The sequence below is a fragment of the Onychostoma macrolepis genome, chromosome 01, assembly GCF_012432095.1.
Source record: "Onychostoma macrolepis isolate SWU-2019 chromosome 01, ASM1243209v1, whole genome shotgun sequence".
NCBI classification, from domain to species: domain Eukaryota; kingdom Metazoa; phylum Chordata; class Actinopteri; order Cypriniformes; family Cyprinidae; genus Onychostoma; species Onychostoma macrolepis.
In genome coordinates, this window is record NC_081155.1 from 12,736,068 (window position 1) to 12,753,947 (window position 17,880).

At 37.2% G+C, this 17,880-nt stretch overlaps 1 protein-coding gene across 1 annotated transcript; it reads left to right on the top strand.

Moving 5' to 3' along the window:
- The first annotated feature begins 4,386 nt into the window (after positions 1-4,386).
- ccdc86 (coiled-coil domain containing 86) lies at positions 4,387-6,722 on the top strand. The gene is made up of 4 exons (XM_058792588.1): positions 4,387-5,106; positions 5,338-5,467; positions 5,759-5,833; positions 5,953-6,722. The coding sequence occupies exons 1-4, from the start codon at positions 4,580-4,582 to the stop codon at positions 6,088-6,090; spliced, it is 870 nt and encodes a 289-aa protein (XP_058648571.1). The 5' UTR covers positions 4,387-4,579; the 3' UTR covers positions 6,091-6,722.
- The last annotated feature ends 11,158 nt before the right edge of the window (positions 6,723-17,880 follow it).

The following is a 17,880-nucleotide window of genomic DNA, read 5'->3' on the forward strand; positions in this document are numbered from 1 at the left end:
AGCCACAGCCTTAGATGAAATCAACACAAGATAAAAGAAGACATTAAATCTCTCAAGATCTCAGCAGAGGATGATTAAACAACTCCACCAGCTTCACACGTTACTAACCAGACTGACTTTAGATGTTGATGTTTTAGTTTTGTTTGAATTATCATTATCGAGGTCAGTGTTTGCTTTAGTTGGGCTCTTGACCCTTGACTTAAAACATTAAAAATGTTTTGGCTGCTATAACTGTGTGTTTGTTTAGACATGTTAGTTATGGCAAAAAAGAAGAAACGGCCAAGAGAAAATGTGATCAGGGCTGGTACGTTTCAATAAAGATGTAATCAACATATAGTGGCTTGAGTAACGGGTGTAATTTTGAGTATTAGTCACTGGTAGATTTATTAGTTAATTTTGTTATTGAGCTTATGATATACATAGTTTAAGACGTGACAGTTTTAATATTAATCTGAAAGACTTTTGAAATTTATTCTGCACTGAAAGTTTTCCTTTTCTTCATCAAACAGACTTCAGAATCTGAGAATTCAAGAATCAGCATATGAATCTCAACAATGGTGACAATCAACATAAAGCTCCATGTTGCAGTGCATTCTGGGAGCACCAATCAAAACTCGTCCATGGCTCCCAGCATGCAATGCGACATGAATAAATTATGCAGCTTAGTATTTTCTTTTATTCTTACCATTTCCTTTTGTTTTGCTATTTTGTTGTGACTTTTAGTAGCGTGTTTTGTGATGTTCACAGAGGATCTGTTTATCTGAATATGTTGATCTATTGTTGAGATTCATACGCTGATTTTTGATGTCTGTATGATAATGCACTTTTTAGCTGATTTACTTTTGAAAGTCTTTCAGATTAATCTTAAAACTGATGGATCAAGCTTTATATTTTATGTCAACAAAATCCAAAATTTTTAACCAATCAATTTAACTATGCTCTGAATGAAATCAGTTATGAACGTCACCAAATGCTATTGAAGTCTAACCATCAACACCTGATTGCCATAATTAACATGTCTAAACAAACACACAGTTATAGCAGCTAAAATAATTGTAATGTTTTAAGTCAAGGGTCAAGAGCAACTTATAGAACAATTGAACTTATAGTCAATAGAGTGTGTGTTAAAGGGACCATCAAAATAAAGTGAAACCGATGATTGTAAAGCAGCTGTGAAAGCAAGGAATAAAGCTTTTAGGCAACTTAAAAAACAGCATTCTATGGATGCTATGATCAAGTATAAATGTGCCCAGGCTTTAGTAAGGAAAACAATAAAAACACAAAAGCGTACTTTTTGGAGGCAGTACTGTGATAGTATTGGAAGGTAAGTACAACTGTCAGATGTATGGAATATGATCAGGAAAATGGGAGGGATTAGAAGGAATTATGAGTTACCAGTGATGATCAGCAATCTAGATAAAGCTGAACTTCTAGTACAAACATTCAAGAAAGTTCAAAGCTCAGATAATCTTTCAGAAGAAGCCAGGCAGTGTAGGAGTAGCACTTTAATGGATTACCCTAATTTATTAAAGAAAGATGAGATCTCAGATAGTTTACTCGGTCTGCCTCTAAACATGTTTGAGTTAAGAAGAGCAATTACAAGTGCTCGACAGACTACTCCAAGAGATGGAGTATGTTACAAAATGTTGGCATACATGACAGATAATACACTGGAAATAGTACTAAAATTATTTAACCTAATTTGGGATACTGGTCAACTCCCTACAGTTTGGAAACAAGCAATAATAGTACCTGTTCTTAAACCTGGGAAAAACCCATCGGATCCTACTAGTTACAGGCCTATTGCCTTAACTTCCCATTTATGTAAAGTAATGGAAAGAATAATCACAGAAAGAATAACATATTTCTTAGAGAGTAAAGATCTCTTGTCTCCTTATCAGAGTGGATTCCGTATGGGGTCGGAATACAATGGACTACAATAGTAGCAACTGTCTTTTTTGATGTGGAAAAGGCATACGATATGCTCTGGAAAGAAGGATTATTAATAAAGTTAAAGTCTTTGGGAATTGGTGGTAGAATATATAATTGGGTTCAGAACTTTTTATTAGACAGGAAAATACAAGTGAAAGTAGGTGAAGGATACTCCAGGGTGTATACAGTGGAGAATGGAACACCACAAGGTAGTGTATGTATTCCGTTATTATTCAATATAATGATTAATGACATTTTCTCTCAAGTTGAACATAACATTGAAAATCTGGAATCTGATGGTGCAAAAAAATCTAAATATTGAGAAAATCGCCTTTAAATTTGTCCAAATGAATTCTTAGCAATGCATATTACTAATCAAAAATGACGTTTTGATATATTTACAGTAGTAAATTTACAAAATATCTTCATGGAACATGATCTTTACTTAATATACTAATGATTTTTGGCATAAAAGAAAAATCTATCATTTTGACCCATACAGTATATTTTCGGCTATTGCTACAAATATACCCCAGCGACTTAAGACTGGTTTTGTGCTCCAGGGTCACATATATCATATATTAATAATAAAAAAAAAAAATGCAAGGTGCAATAGTTGAAGTTGAAAAATGGGTTCATAAATGGGGATTTAAATTATCTGTAGTAAAAACACAGGTTATTTGTCTTTCAAGGCAGCATAAAGTCACATCCCTCTCTTTAAAATTGTATGGGAATCCTCTGGAGCAAGTAAAATCCGTAAGGTTTCTTGGGGTTTGGTTTGATGAAAAACTGACATGGAAAGTTCCTTTGGATACAATTAAGGACAAGTGTAAAAAGATTATTAATATTCTTCGGTGTTTATCAGGCCAGAAATGGGGAGCAAGTAGAGCATCTCTACAAAATATATACTGGGCACTCATGAGGTCTGTCTTTGACTATGGATGTATAGCTTATATGTCAGCAGCAGAAACAAACCTCAAACAATTAGATGTATTGCAAGCTCAAGCCCTAAGAATCTGTAGTGGATCATTTAAATCATCTCCAGTATCATCAATGCAGGTGGAAATGGGAGAAATGCCTTTTGGCATCAGACGAATGAAGTTAATGTCGGCATATTGGGTTAATATCAGGGATAAAGTGTTTCACATCCTGTCAAAAGTGTATTGACAGAGTGCTGGGAATGTAACGAGACAAACTTTATAAGTTTTGGGTGGATAGGTGATGCAAAGGCTAGGAATATAGGTTTATGTCAATTACAGTACAGCAATATATTCCTCCCTGGTTATTCCCCTTGACCTCAATATACAGCGGGAAATAAATGACAAATCTAAACAAATTCCAGTGTGGCATATAGCGAGAGGCACTTCCAAGGTTCAGTGTTTTTATTTACGGATGGATTGAAAGATCCGGATACAGGATATGCAGGGGCAGCTGTATATATTCCAATGTATGATTCTTATATTAAGAAAAGAGTTACCAATCATTTGTCAGTTTATGCTACAGAGTTATTAGCGATATTATTGGCCCTGCGGTGGGTAGAGGAGAAAGAAAGAAATAACACAGTCATTGCATCTGATAGTTATTCTACACTGGAAAGCATAAGATCTGGCAGGTCATCTTTTAGGAAGGACATAATCAATGAAATATTCCAGAAAATGTTAAAGGTTAAGTGCATATCGATGCAATTCATTTGGGTTCCTGCTCATGTTGGTGTGGAAGGGAATGAGAAGGTGGATATTCTGGCTAAACAAAGTCTAAGATTAAAACAAGTAGATCTACAAGTTCCATTAAGCAAAGCAGAAGCTAAAGCACACATCAGGAAATATGCGCAATCAGTATGGCAGGTAAATTGGGATGGTATTGAAACAGGCAGACATTTATATAATATACAAAAACAAGTTGGTGCTGGGAGGAGGGAGAGCAGGAATCGAAGAGAAGGGAGTATCATAACTCGGATGAGGTCATACTGGACTTAACGATACATTATATAAAATTGGAAAACACCCAACTGAGGAATGCATACACTGTAGCCAACATGAAACAGTTGAGCATGTACTACTCCATTGTAGGAAATATAACAATGAGAGACGTCACCTTATTCAATCACTGAAGAAAGTAAAACATCATGACTTTACTTTATCAGGTCTATTAGGGAAAACAGCTAGTAAGTTGTATGATGATATTATTAAATTTGTGAAAGAAAGTCAATTATATAAAATAATATAGCGTTTTGACTGTTTTTTTGTTTATTTGTTTAGTTTTATTTTCCAGTTTGTTTATTTGTTTTGCTTGGTTTTTATGTTTATTTCTATTCTGTATACAAGAAACTATCCTGATCCATACTCCATTCCAGTTGGTGGCCAGTTAGATTAGGTTGGCAACCGCCAATAAACACCGTTGAAGAAGAAGAAGAAGAAGCTCACTGATCCGGATCTTTGAACCGCTTCGAGAACCGACTCGCGGAAATGAGTCGTATTCCATCACTGCTACGCGTCTCCCAGCCACCAGGGAGCGATATCGAGCGCTTCTGAATGATTTTTCTTCGGCTCTCGGCGAAGCACAGGAGCAGTACACGCGTGTTTCCGCACATGTGTAGATTTATTAGTTTAAATATAGTTGTGTTGTATTTATCGACACAACGCTGACGATGCCTGCGTCTGTAAACAAGAAAAGAAACGGCGAAGATGCTGTTGCAAAGGCAGAAGCTCTCGATAATGAAGAGGACTCTCCCATTGTGAGCCGCACACGGAGCGGTCTCAGACTACGGACACCCGCGGCCAAAACCCCCGTCCGCCGGACCAGAAAGTCTGTTGTGTTAGAAGATCCGGCAGAAAGCACCCAGTCTCGGCAGGAATCACCACCCGATGAATGTACAGCAGATACTAAAGGCGATCAGTGCAGTTCAGAGACAGAACCAGTGTGTCCAGATGTATCTACATCAGCAGATGTCAGCCAAGAGTCAGTGTCAGACACTGCAGGCTTGATAGGGTCAGATCAGACCAGTGAGAAGGAAAATGTGGTAAATAATACAGAGACTGAATCTACTGGTCCCATTGACCCCAAGAAAAGGGCCAAAAAAAGAACTCACTCAGAATCCAGTGAGAAGAAAATTATGATAATACCTCTTGGGAAACCTAAGTCTGGAAGAGTATGGAAAGACCGAAATAAGCAAAGGTGATTAACACTATAAAGTGTGGTATTTATCTATGTTTTTGTATCTATGTTTGCTTTCATGTTCTTGCATGTCTATCAGTCCATAATAATGCTGAGATACATAAATGTTTTCTCTAAACTTTCTAACCTGTTTTGTCCTGTGCCTATTTTTGTAGTATAACCAGCTCTGTTTGTCTTAGTGTGTCTTCTGTCTGTTATCGATCTGACGTGTTCAGTGCCGACTTTTTGTAGGTTCTCTGCTCTGTTGAGAGACAAACCTCTGCGTACTTCATGGGAAAAGAAGATGGAGGCCAAGAGAGAGAAGCAGCTTGTGAAGCAGTACCAACAACAGCTGAAAGATGAGCAGGCCAGAGAGAAAGAGGCGAGTTTATGCCCCAAACCTGCGTGTTTTTGTCTCTTTATTTGTATTGCGTTGTGTCCAACACCTATACAACTTACATAGATGAGTTACAAGTCTCTTATGTTCACCAAGGCTGTTTATTTCACTTTTGATCAATGTAATGCTTCCCTGTTCAATAAAAGTGTTAATTTCTGAGAATCCTGGCGATGGTGACATTGTGATCTGTGGACAATATCATGGAGTTTTGAAGTTAAAAACTTAAATTAAAGTGAACGTTAGTCATATGTGCTTGTTCTGCATCTAAATTTGCAGGATAAAAAGAAGAGGAGAGCAGAAAACCTGAGAAGACGAGCAGAAAATGAAAGAAAATCAGAGATTGTGCAAGTGGTAAATGCAGAATGTCAATTTGCACCAAAAATTCAGTTGTTACCAACACTTTTTATCTATCGATTTCTTCTTTGTTTTTCCTCTTTTTAAATAACTTATTACTGCTTTGCCCCTTTCAGATTAAGAATACAGCAAAGATCAAGAGAATGAAGAAGAAACAGCTGAGGAAGATTGAGAAAAGAGACACGCTCCCGATGGTGCAGAAAACACCACCTAGTGTCAAGAAGGGTTCGGGGAAAACAAACAGCAGCTTGTAAAGAGTTTCAACACAGACTGATGTGAATCTCATCAGACTTGCTGTCATTGATTTAAATGTTCAATGCCCATTGAATGAACTGGCATGACCTCACTATGGAAGAGACATTGTGGTAGTGTAAGAATTTTGGATCTGTGACTGTTTTACAGATCAGTAATTATGAAAAAATGCCACTGAGAGGTTTGTGTATCTGCTTTAATCTCTGGGTCTGATGTAATATTTGTACAGCAAATTGAAACACAAATGAGCTTAGTTTTAATATACATATTTTTCCCATCACATTTTATGTGAATGAGTTTATCCGATTGTCGCATGAAAAAAACAATTCTAATAAATGTCTTTATACATCCTTACTCGGTCAATTTGTTTCTAGTACTTGTATGTCATTTATATTTTTGGTATTGTTTTATAGTACATTAGAAAGGTTTCATTTTCAAAATTTCTGACTTTTCACTTGGTTAGATATGGTAATGTTTATCTAGCCAAGCTGCTTACACTTTCAGTATCACTGGTCATTTTACATGGTGTGGTGAAATGATTGGTATTTTTTAGTCCCAAGCAGTAAACTTACTCGTAGTCCTGCAAGGCAAAAATCTAATGTTTAGGACTGGTGATTTAAATCTATGCTCTTCAAAATAAATAAAAATTGAAAAACACAAATACAAGATTTAAAAAAAACAATTTGATATGTTATCATTTTATGCATGTTATGATGGGGTTTTCCCCCGTTAATTTCCGTCAGATTTCCGTCCATTGAATGTTTTTCATATTTAGTAATTGGCCAAAGGTGAAATGGGAAGAAGAAATCAACAAAGTCAAATAAGGTGATTGTAGGGGCGGAGTTCAAGCGAAAGATGGACTTTCCCTCTAACATGCCTTTAAAAAACTCTTGTCGGAGCAAAGAGAGCACAAGAAACACAGAGGACAAGGAATATTTCATGTGCTGACAGCATGGCTACAACGGTCTTGCCATCAGTGGTAAGATTATTTTAAATGCTCTTTAAGTCAAGTCACCTTTATTTATATAGCGCTTTTACAATACAGATTGTGTCAAAGCACTTAACAGTATCAAATTGGAGGATAGAGTGTCAGTAATGTATAATGATAAGATTAAACACTCAATTTTCAGTTAAAGGCATTTCATTATTGAATTCAGAGATGTCATTGTCTAGCTCAGTTTAGTTTAAATAGTATCTGTGCAATCAAATCGGCGATAATCGCTAGAAATTAAGTGTCCCCAACTGAGCAAGCCAGAGGCGACAGCGGCAAGGAACCAAAACTCCCTCTGTGACAGAATGGAGAAAAACCTTGGGAGAAACCAGGCTCAGTCGGGGGGCCAGTTCTCCTCTGACCAGACGAAACCCGCAGTTCAAAAGTTTATATTTCTATTTTAATTTTGTTGCAATTTCTAACAATAGTAGTATTATGTAGTTAGGTATTTTATTATATTTTAGTTATTTAGTTATTTTTGGTTGATATATCTGGGGATATATCTCTGGGGGTCATCTGGGTGTCCTGGTCTCCGCCGACGATCAGGGCTGTAGACATCATCTCTTGGTGCTGATCCACCATCTGATCGGATACGGACTGAGAAACAGAATAGGAAAGAAACAGACAAATATTAGCGTAGATGCCATTCAACTTACGATGTAACGAGTACATCGTGTGTTATGGGGAGTGTTCCCGGTTCCGGTTGATCTAATTAATGCAGCCTAACAATCCTTTAACGGATTTGAATAATAGAAGCGTATTAATGTGTTATGTGTAAGCCAGGCTAAAGAGATGGGTCTTTAATCTAGATTTAAACTGACAGAGTGTGTCTGCCTCCCGAACAGTGTTAGGTAGACTGTTCCAGAGTTTGGGTGCTAAATAGGAAAAGGATCTGCCGCCCGCAGTCGATTTTGATATTCTAGGTATGATCAACGGCCAGAGTTTTGAGAACGCAGCGGACGTGGAGGACTATAAGATAAGAGCTCGCTCAAGTACTGAGGAGCTAAACCATTCAGGGCTTTATAAGTAATTAACAAGATTTTAAAATCTATCCGATGTTTGATAGGGAGCCAGTGCAGTGTTGACAGAACCGGGCTAATATGGTCATATTTCCTGGTTCTAGTAAGGACTCTAGCTGCTGCATTTTGGACTAACTGTAGTTTGTTGATCAAGCGTGCAGAACAACCACCCAATAAAGCATTACAATAGTCTAACCTTGAGGTCATAAACGCATGAATTAACATTTCTGCATTTGACGTTGAGAGCATTGGTCGCAATTTAGATATGCTTTTGAGATGAAAAAAATGCAGTTTTACAGATGCTAGAAACATGGCTTTCAAATGACAGATTGCTATCGAACAGCACACCTAGGTTCCTGACTGATGAAGAAGAATTGACAGAGCAGCCGTCAAGTGTTAGATAATGTTCTAGGTTACATGTGGGGTTTTTAGGTCCGATAATTAACACCTCTGTTTTTTCAGAATTTAGCAGTAAAAAATTACTCGTCATCCAGTTTTTTATATCGACTATGCATTCCGTTAGTTTCTCAATTTAAAGCAGACAATCATTAACGTCACATGCCAACATTTTATATAAGATTTTTAACATTAAAGTGTTGTAAGTGCCACTCGTGTCCAGTCTAATATTTTGTTTTATTGTGATAAACTGCCCCACTAATGCTGTTGTTGTTTTTTGGTTCTCTTTCAGACTCCATACCTTCAGTCTCAGACTGAAGCATGTGGACCCAAGCAATGTGTCAAAGGAGACCCCAAAGACACTGTACCTGTTCACGTCTATGAGCCGCTGGAAAACACCACCCACACCGTTCTCCAGGTTCAAGAGCCAGTTACACCAGGTCCTAAGCACATTCCTGTGTGTGTCTTAATTGGCTCTACGAAGCTCCTTGTGAATTTGAGGAGCTCTGATACCATCTGGAAACTGCAGAAGGAGGTCCTGAAGCAGAGACCTGACCTCATAGGAAGCCTGAATCTGGTCTACAATGGCAAACCGGTTGAGCCGCACCAGACACTGTCCAAGCTCCAGGTGAAGCCAGGAGCCATATTCCTCAACTTCCAAAAATGCCATGGAGGTTAACAAGGACTTTGATCGATCCCTTTTATTTTTGTCGTTATGATGAAGGGTGAATTTACAAACTTTTGCTCGTCTCATCTTCAATTACCATTAGTTAGTTTGATATATCAGTTAAAGGTTCGGATACACACAGCTCAGTTTAATCATCAGTAATTCAACAAGCCTGTTGATAAAAATGAAAGTAAAACAAATTAAACAATGTCGAATGTGCAAGAAAACATGAACAAAATTGTGTTACTGTGTGTTAAAATAAGTGTTTTGTAACATGATGGAACAAAGATGTACTTTTTGGTTCATTCTTATGCTTTGAATTCTTCAAGAAATGATCGGGACAAATTTGTGATAAAACAATATAGGGTGTTTTAAGGGATTAATCACAACAAAACTATTTCGGTTACAGATTGCATCGGTAGACTTTAAGATTTACAAATGTAAATGATAAAACAGAGATTGTAGAAATTATAGAACCTATCATCTATGTACCTATCCATCATCTTTTATTTTGTAAAACATAGCAGTTCATTATATTCAACCTTATAAATGTCTAACATGTATGAACGGATGTTTTAAAAGAATATATTAATGGAAGAAATAAAATTTAAGATGAAAATGTCAATATAATTTATTGTTAAATTGGCTGTATTGTGTTTCTTCTGTCTTAATAAAAAATAATAAATAATAGTAATAAATTTTTTTAGTTTGCATTATTTTCTTATTAAAACAATTGTATTTATTTATTTTTTCTTTTAATGGTAGATATGACAATCAGCACTTGCAAACATACAAATGAAAAGGAAGCAAGGACATCTGACCATCTGCACAGAGTCTCAAGATCAGTGTCACAAAGAAATAAAATAGAATTGTAAATATTTCTTGTATCTTATAAAGTGCCCTTCAATAATATTGGCACCCTTGGTAAATATGAGCAAAGGGGACTGTGAAAATAAATCTGCATTGTTTATCCTTTTGATCTTTCTTTCAAAAAAAATTCACAAAATTCTAACCTATCACTGAAGTAAAACAACTGAAAGTCAACCGAAAAATCTCATGATGAAATAAAAGTTTTTTCTCCAATGCATGTTGGCCACAAATATTGGTACCACTAAAAATACTTATGAGTAAAATATCTCTGAAGTATATTCCCATTCATATTTAAATTTTTTAGCACACCAGGGTGATTATGAACATGAAATTGTCCAGCCATGACTTCCTGTTCCACAGGATTATAAATATGAGGAACACAAAGGCCAAATTCCCTTAATCATCCATCACAAGGAGTAAAACCAAAGAATATAGTTCTGATTTATAGAACAAGATTGAGCTTCACAAAATAGAAAGTGACTGTTAGAAAATAGCTAAAGCATTTCAAATCCCCATTTCCACCATCAGGGGAATAATTAAGAGGCTCCAATCAACTAAAGATTTTACAAATCTGCCTGGAGGAGGATGTGTGTCTATATCGTCCTAATGCACGGTGAGAAGGAGAGTTTGAGTGGCTAAAGACTCTCCAAGGACCACAGCTGGAGAATTGTAGAGATTAGTTGAGTCTTGGGGTCAGAAACCTAAAAAAAAAAAAAAATCAAACAGCACCTACTGTACATCACCACATGTTGTTTGGGAGGATTTCAAGAAAAATTGTCCTAGCTCATCCAAAAACAAACTCCAGCATATTCAGTTATCAGACACGACTGGAACTTCAAATGGCACTGGCTTCTATGGTCAGATGAAACTAAAAAATGAGCTTTTTGGCAGCAAACCCACCAGATAGGTTTAGTATTAACAGGGATAAAAAGTACCCCATGTCCACGGTTAAATATACTGCTGGATCTTTAATGTTGTGGGCCTGTTTTTCTGCTGGAGGTCCTGGAAATCTTGTTTAGACACATGGCATCATGGATTCAATCAAACTGACTGGCTCTGTAAGAAATCTTATAATGGACCATGTTTGAATCTTCCAACTGTACAATAATCCAAAACAAACATCAAAATCAACACAAAAATGGGTCACTGAGCACAAAATGAATCTTTTATTCATTCATCCATGGCCGTCCCAGTCCTCTGACCTGAACTCTATAGAAAATGAGTGAGGTGAACTGAAGAGAAGAAGTACTAACATGGAGCTGTGAATCTGAAGGATCTGGAGAGAATCTGTATGAAGGAATGGTCTCTGATCTCTTGTCAGGTGTTCTCTAAACCAGTGGTTTTCAAACCCTGGGTCGTGACCCTCGGGTGGGTCGCGAGACTTAAAAAATGGGTCGCCAAGATGATTTAAGGAAAACGTACGTAGCCAAATTCAAGACTCAGGAAAGAAGCAACTAAATAGCATAAACAACAAAACGAAAGTAACCGGCAGCCGCCTCAGGTCAGAAACAAATTTGTATTTGTGTTTGTGCTCTGTTTTTGCAGCGTTGTACATTGTAGCAAATCAGAGACATATCTGTTGATTTCTATAACGCAATGGCCAATCAGAGGAGCTTTAGTGAGTCAGAATCCACGCACCGCTCAGAGTGTTCTTGTTCAGCCCAGAGTTCTGGAAGCTTGCGACACGAATCCTCTGATTATAATGAACAAAGTGTAGGTGATGTAAATAAGAGATTAATTGTGCCGTGTTGACCGATTCACTCATTAGAGATCGCGATAAACTGAAATGAGTGACAGCACTTTGCGCACTTTCTTTGCTGTATATAGCCTCAATTCAGAATTTGAATAAAAGTTTCATTTTTCATGCTGCTAAGAGGACCAATGTGGCTTACTAAGTTGCAACAAATTTTCGGAAGTGACTTTTCGGATGTTTATTTCTTTTAATTTTGATGATTAGAGCTTACAGCTCATGAAAGTCAAAAATCAGTATCTCAAAATATTAGAATATTTACATTTGAGTTTGAATAAATGAACATCCCTACAGTATAAATTCTGGGTATCTCTTGTTCTTTGAAACCACAATAATGGGGAAGACTGCTGACTTGGCAATGATCCAGAAGACGAACATTGACGCCCTCCACAAAGAGGGTAAGTCACAGAAGGTCATTACTGAAAGGTGTGGCTGTTTACAGAGTGCTGTATCAAAGCATATTAAATGCAAAGTTGACTGAAAGGAAGAATTTGGGTAGGAAAAGGTGCACAAGCAACAGGGATGACCGCAAGCTTGAGAATACAGTCAAGCAAAGCCGATTCAAACACTAGTGAGAGCTTCACAAGGAGAGAACTGAAGCTGGAGTCGGTGCATCAAGAGTCACCACGCTCAGACGTCTTCAGGAAAAGGGCAACCAAGCCACTTCTGAACCAGAGACAATGTCAGAAGCATCTTAACTGGGCTGTGGAGAAAAAGAACTGGACTGTTGCTCAGTGGTCCAAAGTCCTCTTTTCAGATGAAAGTAAATTTTACATTTAATTTGGAAATCAAGGTCCCAGAGTCTGGAGGAAGAGTGGAGAGGCACAGAATCCATGTTGCTTGAAGTCCAGTGTGAAGTTTCCACAGTCTGTGATGATTTGGGCTGCCATGTCATCTGCTGGTGTTGGTCCACTGTGTTTTCTGAAGTCCACAGTCAACGCAGCCATCTACCAGGAAATTTCAGAGCACTTCATGCTTCCTTCTGTTGACATGCTTTATGGAGATGCTGATTTCATTTTCCATCAGGACTTGGCACCTGCCCACACTGCCAAAGGTACCAAAAGCTGGTTCAATGACCATAGTGTTACTGTGCTTGATTGGCCAGCAAACTCGCCTGACCTGAACCCCATAGAGAATCTGTGGGGTATTGTCAAGAGGAAGATGAGAGACACCAGATCCAACAATGCAGAAGAGCTGAAGGCCACTATCAGAGCAACCTGGGCTCTCATAACACCTGAGCAGTGCCACAGACTGATCGACTCCATGCCACGCCGCATTGCTGCAGTAATTCAGGCAAAAGGAGCCCCAACTAAGTATTGAGTGCTGTACATGCTCATACTTTTCATTTTCATACTTTTCAGTTGGTCAAGATTTCTAAAAATCCTTTCTTTGTATTGGTCTTAAGTAATATTCTAATATTTTGAGATACTGATTTTTGACTTTCATGAGCTGTAAGCTCTAATCATCAAAATTAAAAGAAATAAACATTTGAAATATATCAGTCTGTGTGTAATGAATGAATATAATATACAAGTTTCACTTTTTGAATGGAATTAGTGAAATAAATCAACTTTTGATGATATTCTAATTATATGACCAGCACCTGTATATATATATATATATATATATATATATATATATATATATATATATATATATATATATATATATGGGTCGTGTCAATTTAAAAGAAAAAAATAGGGTCGCTCTGAAAAAGTTTGAAAACCACTGCTCTAAACTCATCAGGCATTATAGGAGAAAACTCAGAGCTGTTACCCTGGGAAAAGGACGTTGCAATAATTGGGTGCCAATAATTGTGGTCAACATGAACTAGAGAAAACATTTATTTCACAATGAGATTTGCCCACCACTTCCAACTGTTTTACTTCAATGATAGGTTAGAATTTCTTGAATTTTTTTAATGAAAGACCAAAAGGATAAACAATGCAGATTTATTTTAACAGCCACTTTTGCTCGTATTATATTAGTGGAGGGCACTGTATGTAACTTTGGTTCTTTGACTTAAAACTTGACATAGATCCTTAATTGCTTCACCATCACCACATTTAACCCATAGATCAGCTGCTTAATATGAAAAATGAAAGCACAACGAGGAAAACAATTTGTTTTGAACCTCATACGATATAAAGTACAGTCACTCCCATTTTTGTGTTATGCCATCTGATTCTTGCCATCACATTTTTGTGGTAGTTTGGCAGCCGTGTGCAGTTCCTGTAAATATCATGTTTGATGAAAATGAACCTAGCAGAGTTGGGTTGGGCATGTTTATTAGTGCCACAACGCATGGGAAGTTAGGTACATTTCCCAAAATGTCTCTTTGACTCTATAAATTGAAGGGTCACCAGTAACATAACATTATTTGCGCATTGTGGATATTTTTAACATGATAGTATTATGTATGGTCCTGTGAAAATGCTGTGTTTGTCACTTGTGTTTTGTTTTGTTGTCATCAGGTACCCTGCTTAGATTCTCTGAATATCCTGATTCTCATGGCTCCAATCCTTTTTTAGCCTGCAGCAGCCTCATTACTGCTTTGCACCTTTCAGATTAAGAATATAGCAAAGATCAAGAGAATGAAGAAGAAACAGCTGAGGAAGACTGAGAAAAGAGACACGCTCCCGATGGTGCAGAAAACACCACCTAGTGTCAAGAAGGGTTCAGAAACAAAACACAGACTGATGTGAATCTCATCAGACTTGCTGTTATTGATTTAAATGTTCAGTGCCTGTGGCATGCGGACCTCACTATTGAAAAGATGAATTTTGGATCTGTGACTTAAAGGTAGACTGTTTTATAGATCAGTAATTATGATAAAATGACACTGAGAGGTTTGTGTATCTACTTTAAGTGTCTGGGTCTGATGTAGTATTTGTAAAGCAAGTTGAAATACAAATACATAAGTTTAGTTTTAATGGAAATCTGTTTCCCATCACCTTTTTATGTGAATATGGTTCTCACATGAAAATAATGACACTTTATTTTAAGGCGTCCTTGTTACACGTTACATTATAATAACCATAAATGTTGCATAATTACATGCAAGTAATCCTAAACCAAACCCTAATCCTAACACTAACCATATAATAAGTATATCTAGTTAATTAATATTACTCAGTGCTTAAATGTGTAATTACACTGTAAAAAGGACACCTTAAAATAAAGTGTAACAAAAATAACAATCCAAATATGTTTATAGATCCATCTTCTGTCTGCTTCTTCCTGATCCATGCATGTCATTTCTGTTTTTTGTTATTGTTTTACAGTACATTATAAAGGTTTAGCGGTTTCATTTTCAAAACTGACTTGGGACTTTCCACTTGGTTAGATATGCTTATGTGTGGCAGTATTTACCTAACTAAGATGCTTACACTTTCAGTATCTCGGGTACTTTTTCACAGTGAGGTGAAATGTTTGGTACTTTTAAGTCCCGAGCAGTAATATTAAAACTTGCTCGTAGTCCTGCAATACAAAAATCAAATGTTTATGACTGATGATTTAAATCTGTACTCTTCATAATGAATAAATAAAATAAAAAAACAAGAAGGAAATAGTACATTTTGATAGTTATGACTATTTTCCCCTGCCAATTTCCGTCAGAAGTCCCTCCAATGAATGTTTTTCATAGTTTGTAATGTATCTCCGGTTCTGAGGTGAACCAGGCAGAAGAAACCGAGTCATATGGCTGTAGAGGCAGAGTTCATATCAAAGAATAAAAGAGGGACTTTCCATCTCAATGCCTATAGAAAAAACCTTATTTGAGCAAAGACAGCACACAAGCACCAAGAAACAAAGAGGATGAGAACAATTTCCTGTGTAGACAGCATGTCTCCAACTGCCTGTGCACCAATTGTAAGACTTATTTGAAATGCATTTTAAATCAGACAATCATTTATCACAATGTGACAGCTTTTAAAATCAGACTTTGAACATGAAAGTGTTGTAATTGTCACTTTTGTCCAGCCTAATACTTTGTGTTATTGTGATAAACTTCCCCACTAATGGATTTTTTGGCTCTCTTTCAGACTCAATGCATTAAGCCTCAGCTCAGACCCAGAAAATGTGTCAAAGGAGACCCCAAAGACACTGTGCCTGACGTTCATCACATACCAGAAATGCCAGGGATGTTAACAAGGACCAGACGCATTGCTTTTCTTTCTGTCTTCCCATTTTTCCTTCTCTGTATCCTTGTGCTATGGGGTAAATCACACACTGCATATGTGCCTTATGTACAAACTTTTGCTTGTCACATCTTCTATCACCGTTAGCTAGTTAGATGTGTCATGTGTAACGTGAAAGGTTTGGATACACTTGATGATTAATAGTGCAGCCCTTAACTGATTCTGTTGTTTTCATATCACTGTTAAGCTGCTTTAATACAATTTGTTTTGAGGGAATCACTTTAGAAAGGTACTTAACATGACTCAATTTAATCATGTATGCAAAAAAAGCCCCGTTGATGCAAATGAAAATGAATTACATTAATTAAAAAAGATTACACACAAGTAAAATGTGTACGAATAGAAATGTTTTATTTTAACCTGCTGGAACAAAGATGTACTTTTTGACGAAATAAATCAATGCAAACTAATAAATATCTAACATGTATAAACAGATGTTTAGAAAATTCCTAAATGAATATGTTGATGGAAGCATTAAACTTTTCTCATTATGAACTATTTTTGGGATTAGTGTGAGAGTTCTCATCTACTTTCCAAGACTAAAGCATTGTTAATTTGGGGTCAAAGATTACAGGCTCTGTATAGTTGGGGGTATCTGCTCTGTGTGAGAAAAATGTTCTTAGGAAGTATTGAGTGCTTTTCAGAGTTTGTAAATCTCCAGTGGCCTGAGGTGAACTGAACGGTAGGAGGTGATTGTAGGGGGTGGAGTCTGTCGCCTAAAAACAAGAAGGTACTTTCCGTTTTTATTTCAGCTATATAAGTGTGACAAACACCAAGAAACACAGAGGACTGGAAAGATATCCTGACAGCATGGCTACAATTGTTCATGCAGCATTGGTAAGATTATTTTAAATGCATTTTAAAGCAGACAATCATTGAACATAATATGCCAACATTTTACATATGACTTTTAACAAGAAAGTGTTGTGATTGTCACTCGTGTCCAGCCTTATGTTTGCTTTATTGTGATGAAGTGCCCGCACTCACAAATGTCTTGGTTCTCTTTCAGGCTCGATACCTTCCGTTTCAGCGTGAAGCATGTGAACCCAGGCAATGTGTCAAAGGAGACCCCAAAGACACTGTGCCTGTTCCCTTCCATGAGCCGCTGGAAAACACCACCCACACCGTTCTCAAGGTACAAGGGCCAGTTTCACCAGGTCCTAAACGCTTTTCTGTGAATGTCTTCAATGGCTCCAAAGGCATGAAGATTCCTGTGATCGTGAGGAGCACTGATACCATTGGGAACCTGCAGCAGGAGGTTTTGAAACTCAGCCCTGACCTCGGAGCAAGCCTGAATCTGGTCTACAATGGCAAACCGGTTCAGCCGCACCAGATGCTGTCCGAACTGCAGGTGAAGCCAGGAGCCACGTTCATCACCTACCAGAAATGCCATGGAGGTTAAGAAGGACCAGACGCATTGTTTTTCTTTCTGTCTTCCCATTTTTCCTTCTCTGTATCCTTATGCTATGGGGTAAATCACACTGCAGATGTGCCTTATGTACAAACTTTTGCTTGTCACATCTTCTATCACCGTTAGCTAGTTAGATGTGTCATGTGTAACGTGAAAGGTTTGGATACACTTGATGATTAATAGTGCAGCCCATTTGTGGCCAAAATTTTCTGAATGGTTTCATGCATATAGTCGTGTTAATAGTGTCCTATGTGAACATGTTCTGCATTTATTTTCCTCATGTTTTTTTTTTTTTTTCTTGAAAATCATATTTGAATGTTCGGCAACTATAGTTGCCGGTGGGCAAATATGTCGTATGCATCCCTTCAATGTCAAATTTGAATAGGAGGAGAACATTTGGCTTCTAACTCAAAATAAACTGCTTTCAACAGATCAATCTTTATTCATGAACAAATTTATTATGTATAAAAGTCGAAGAACATTCGATGC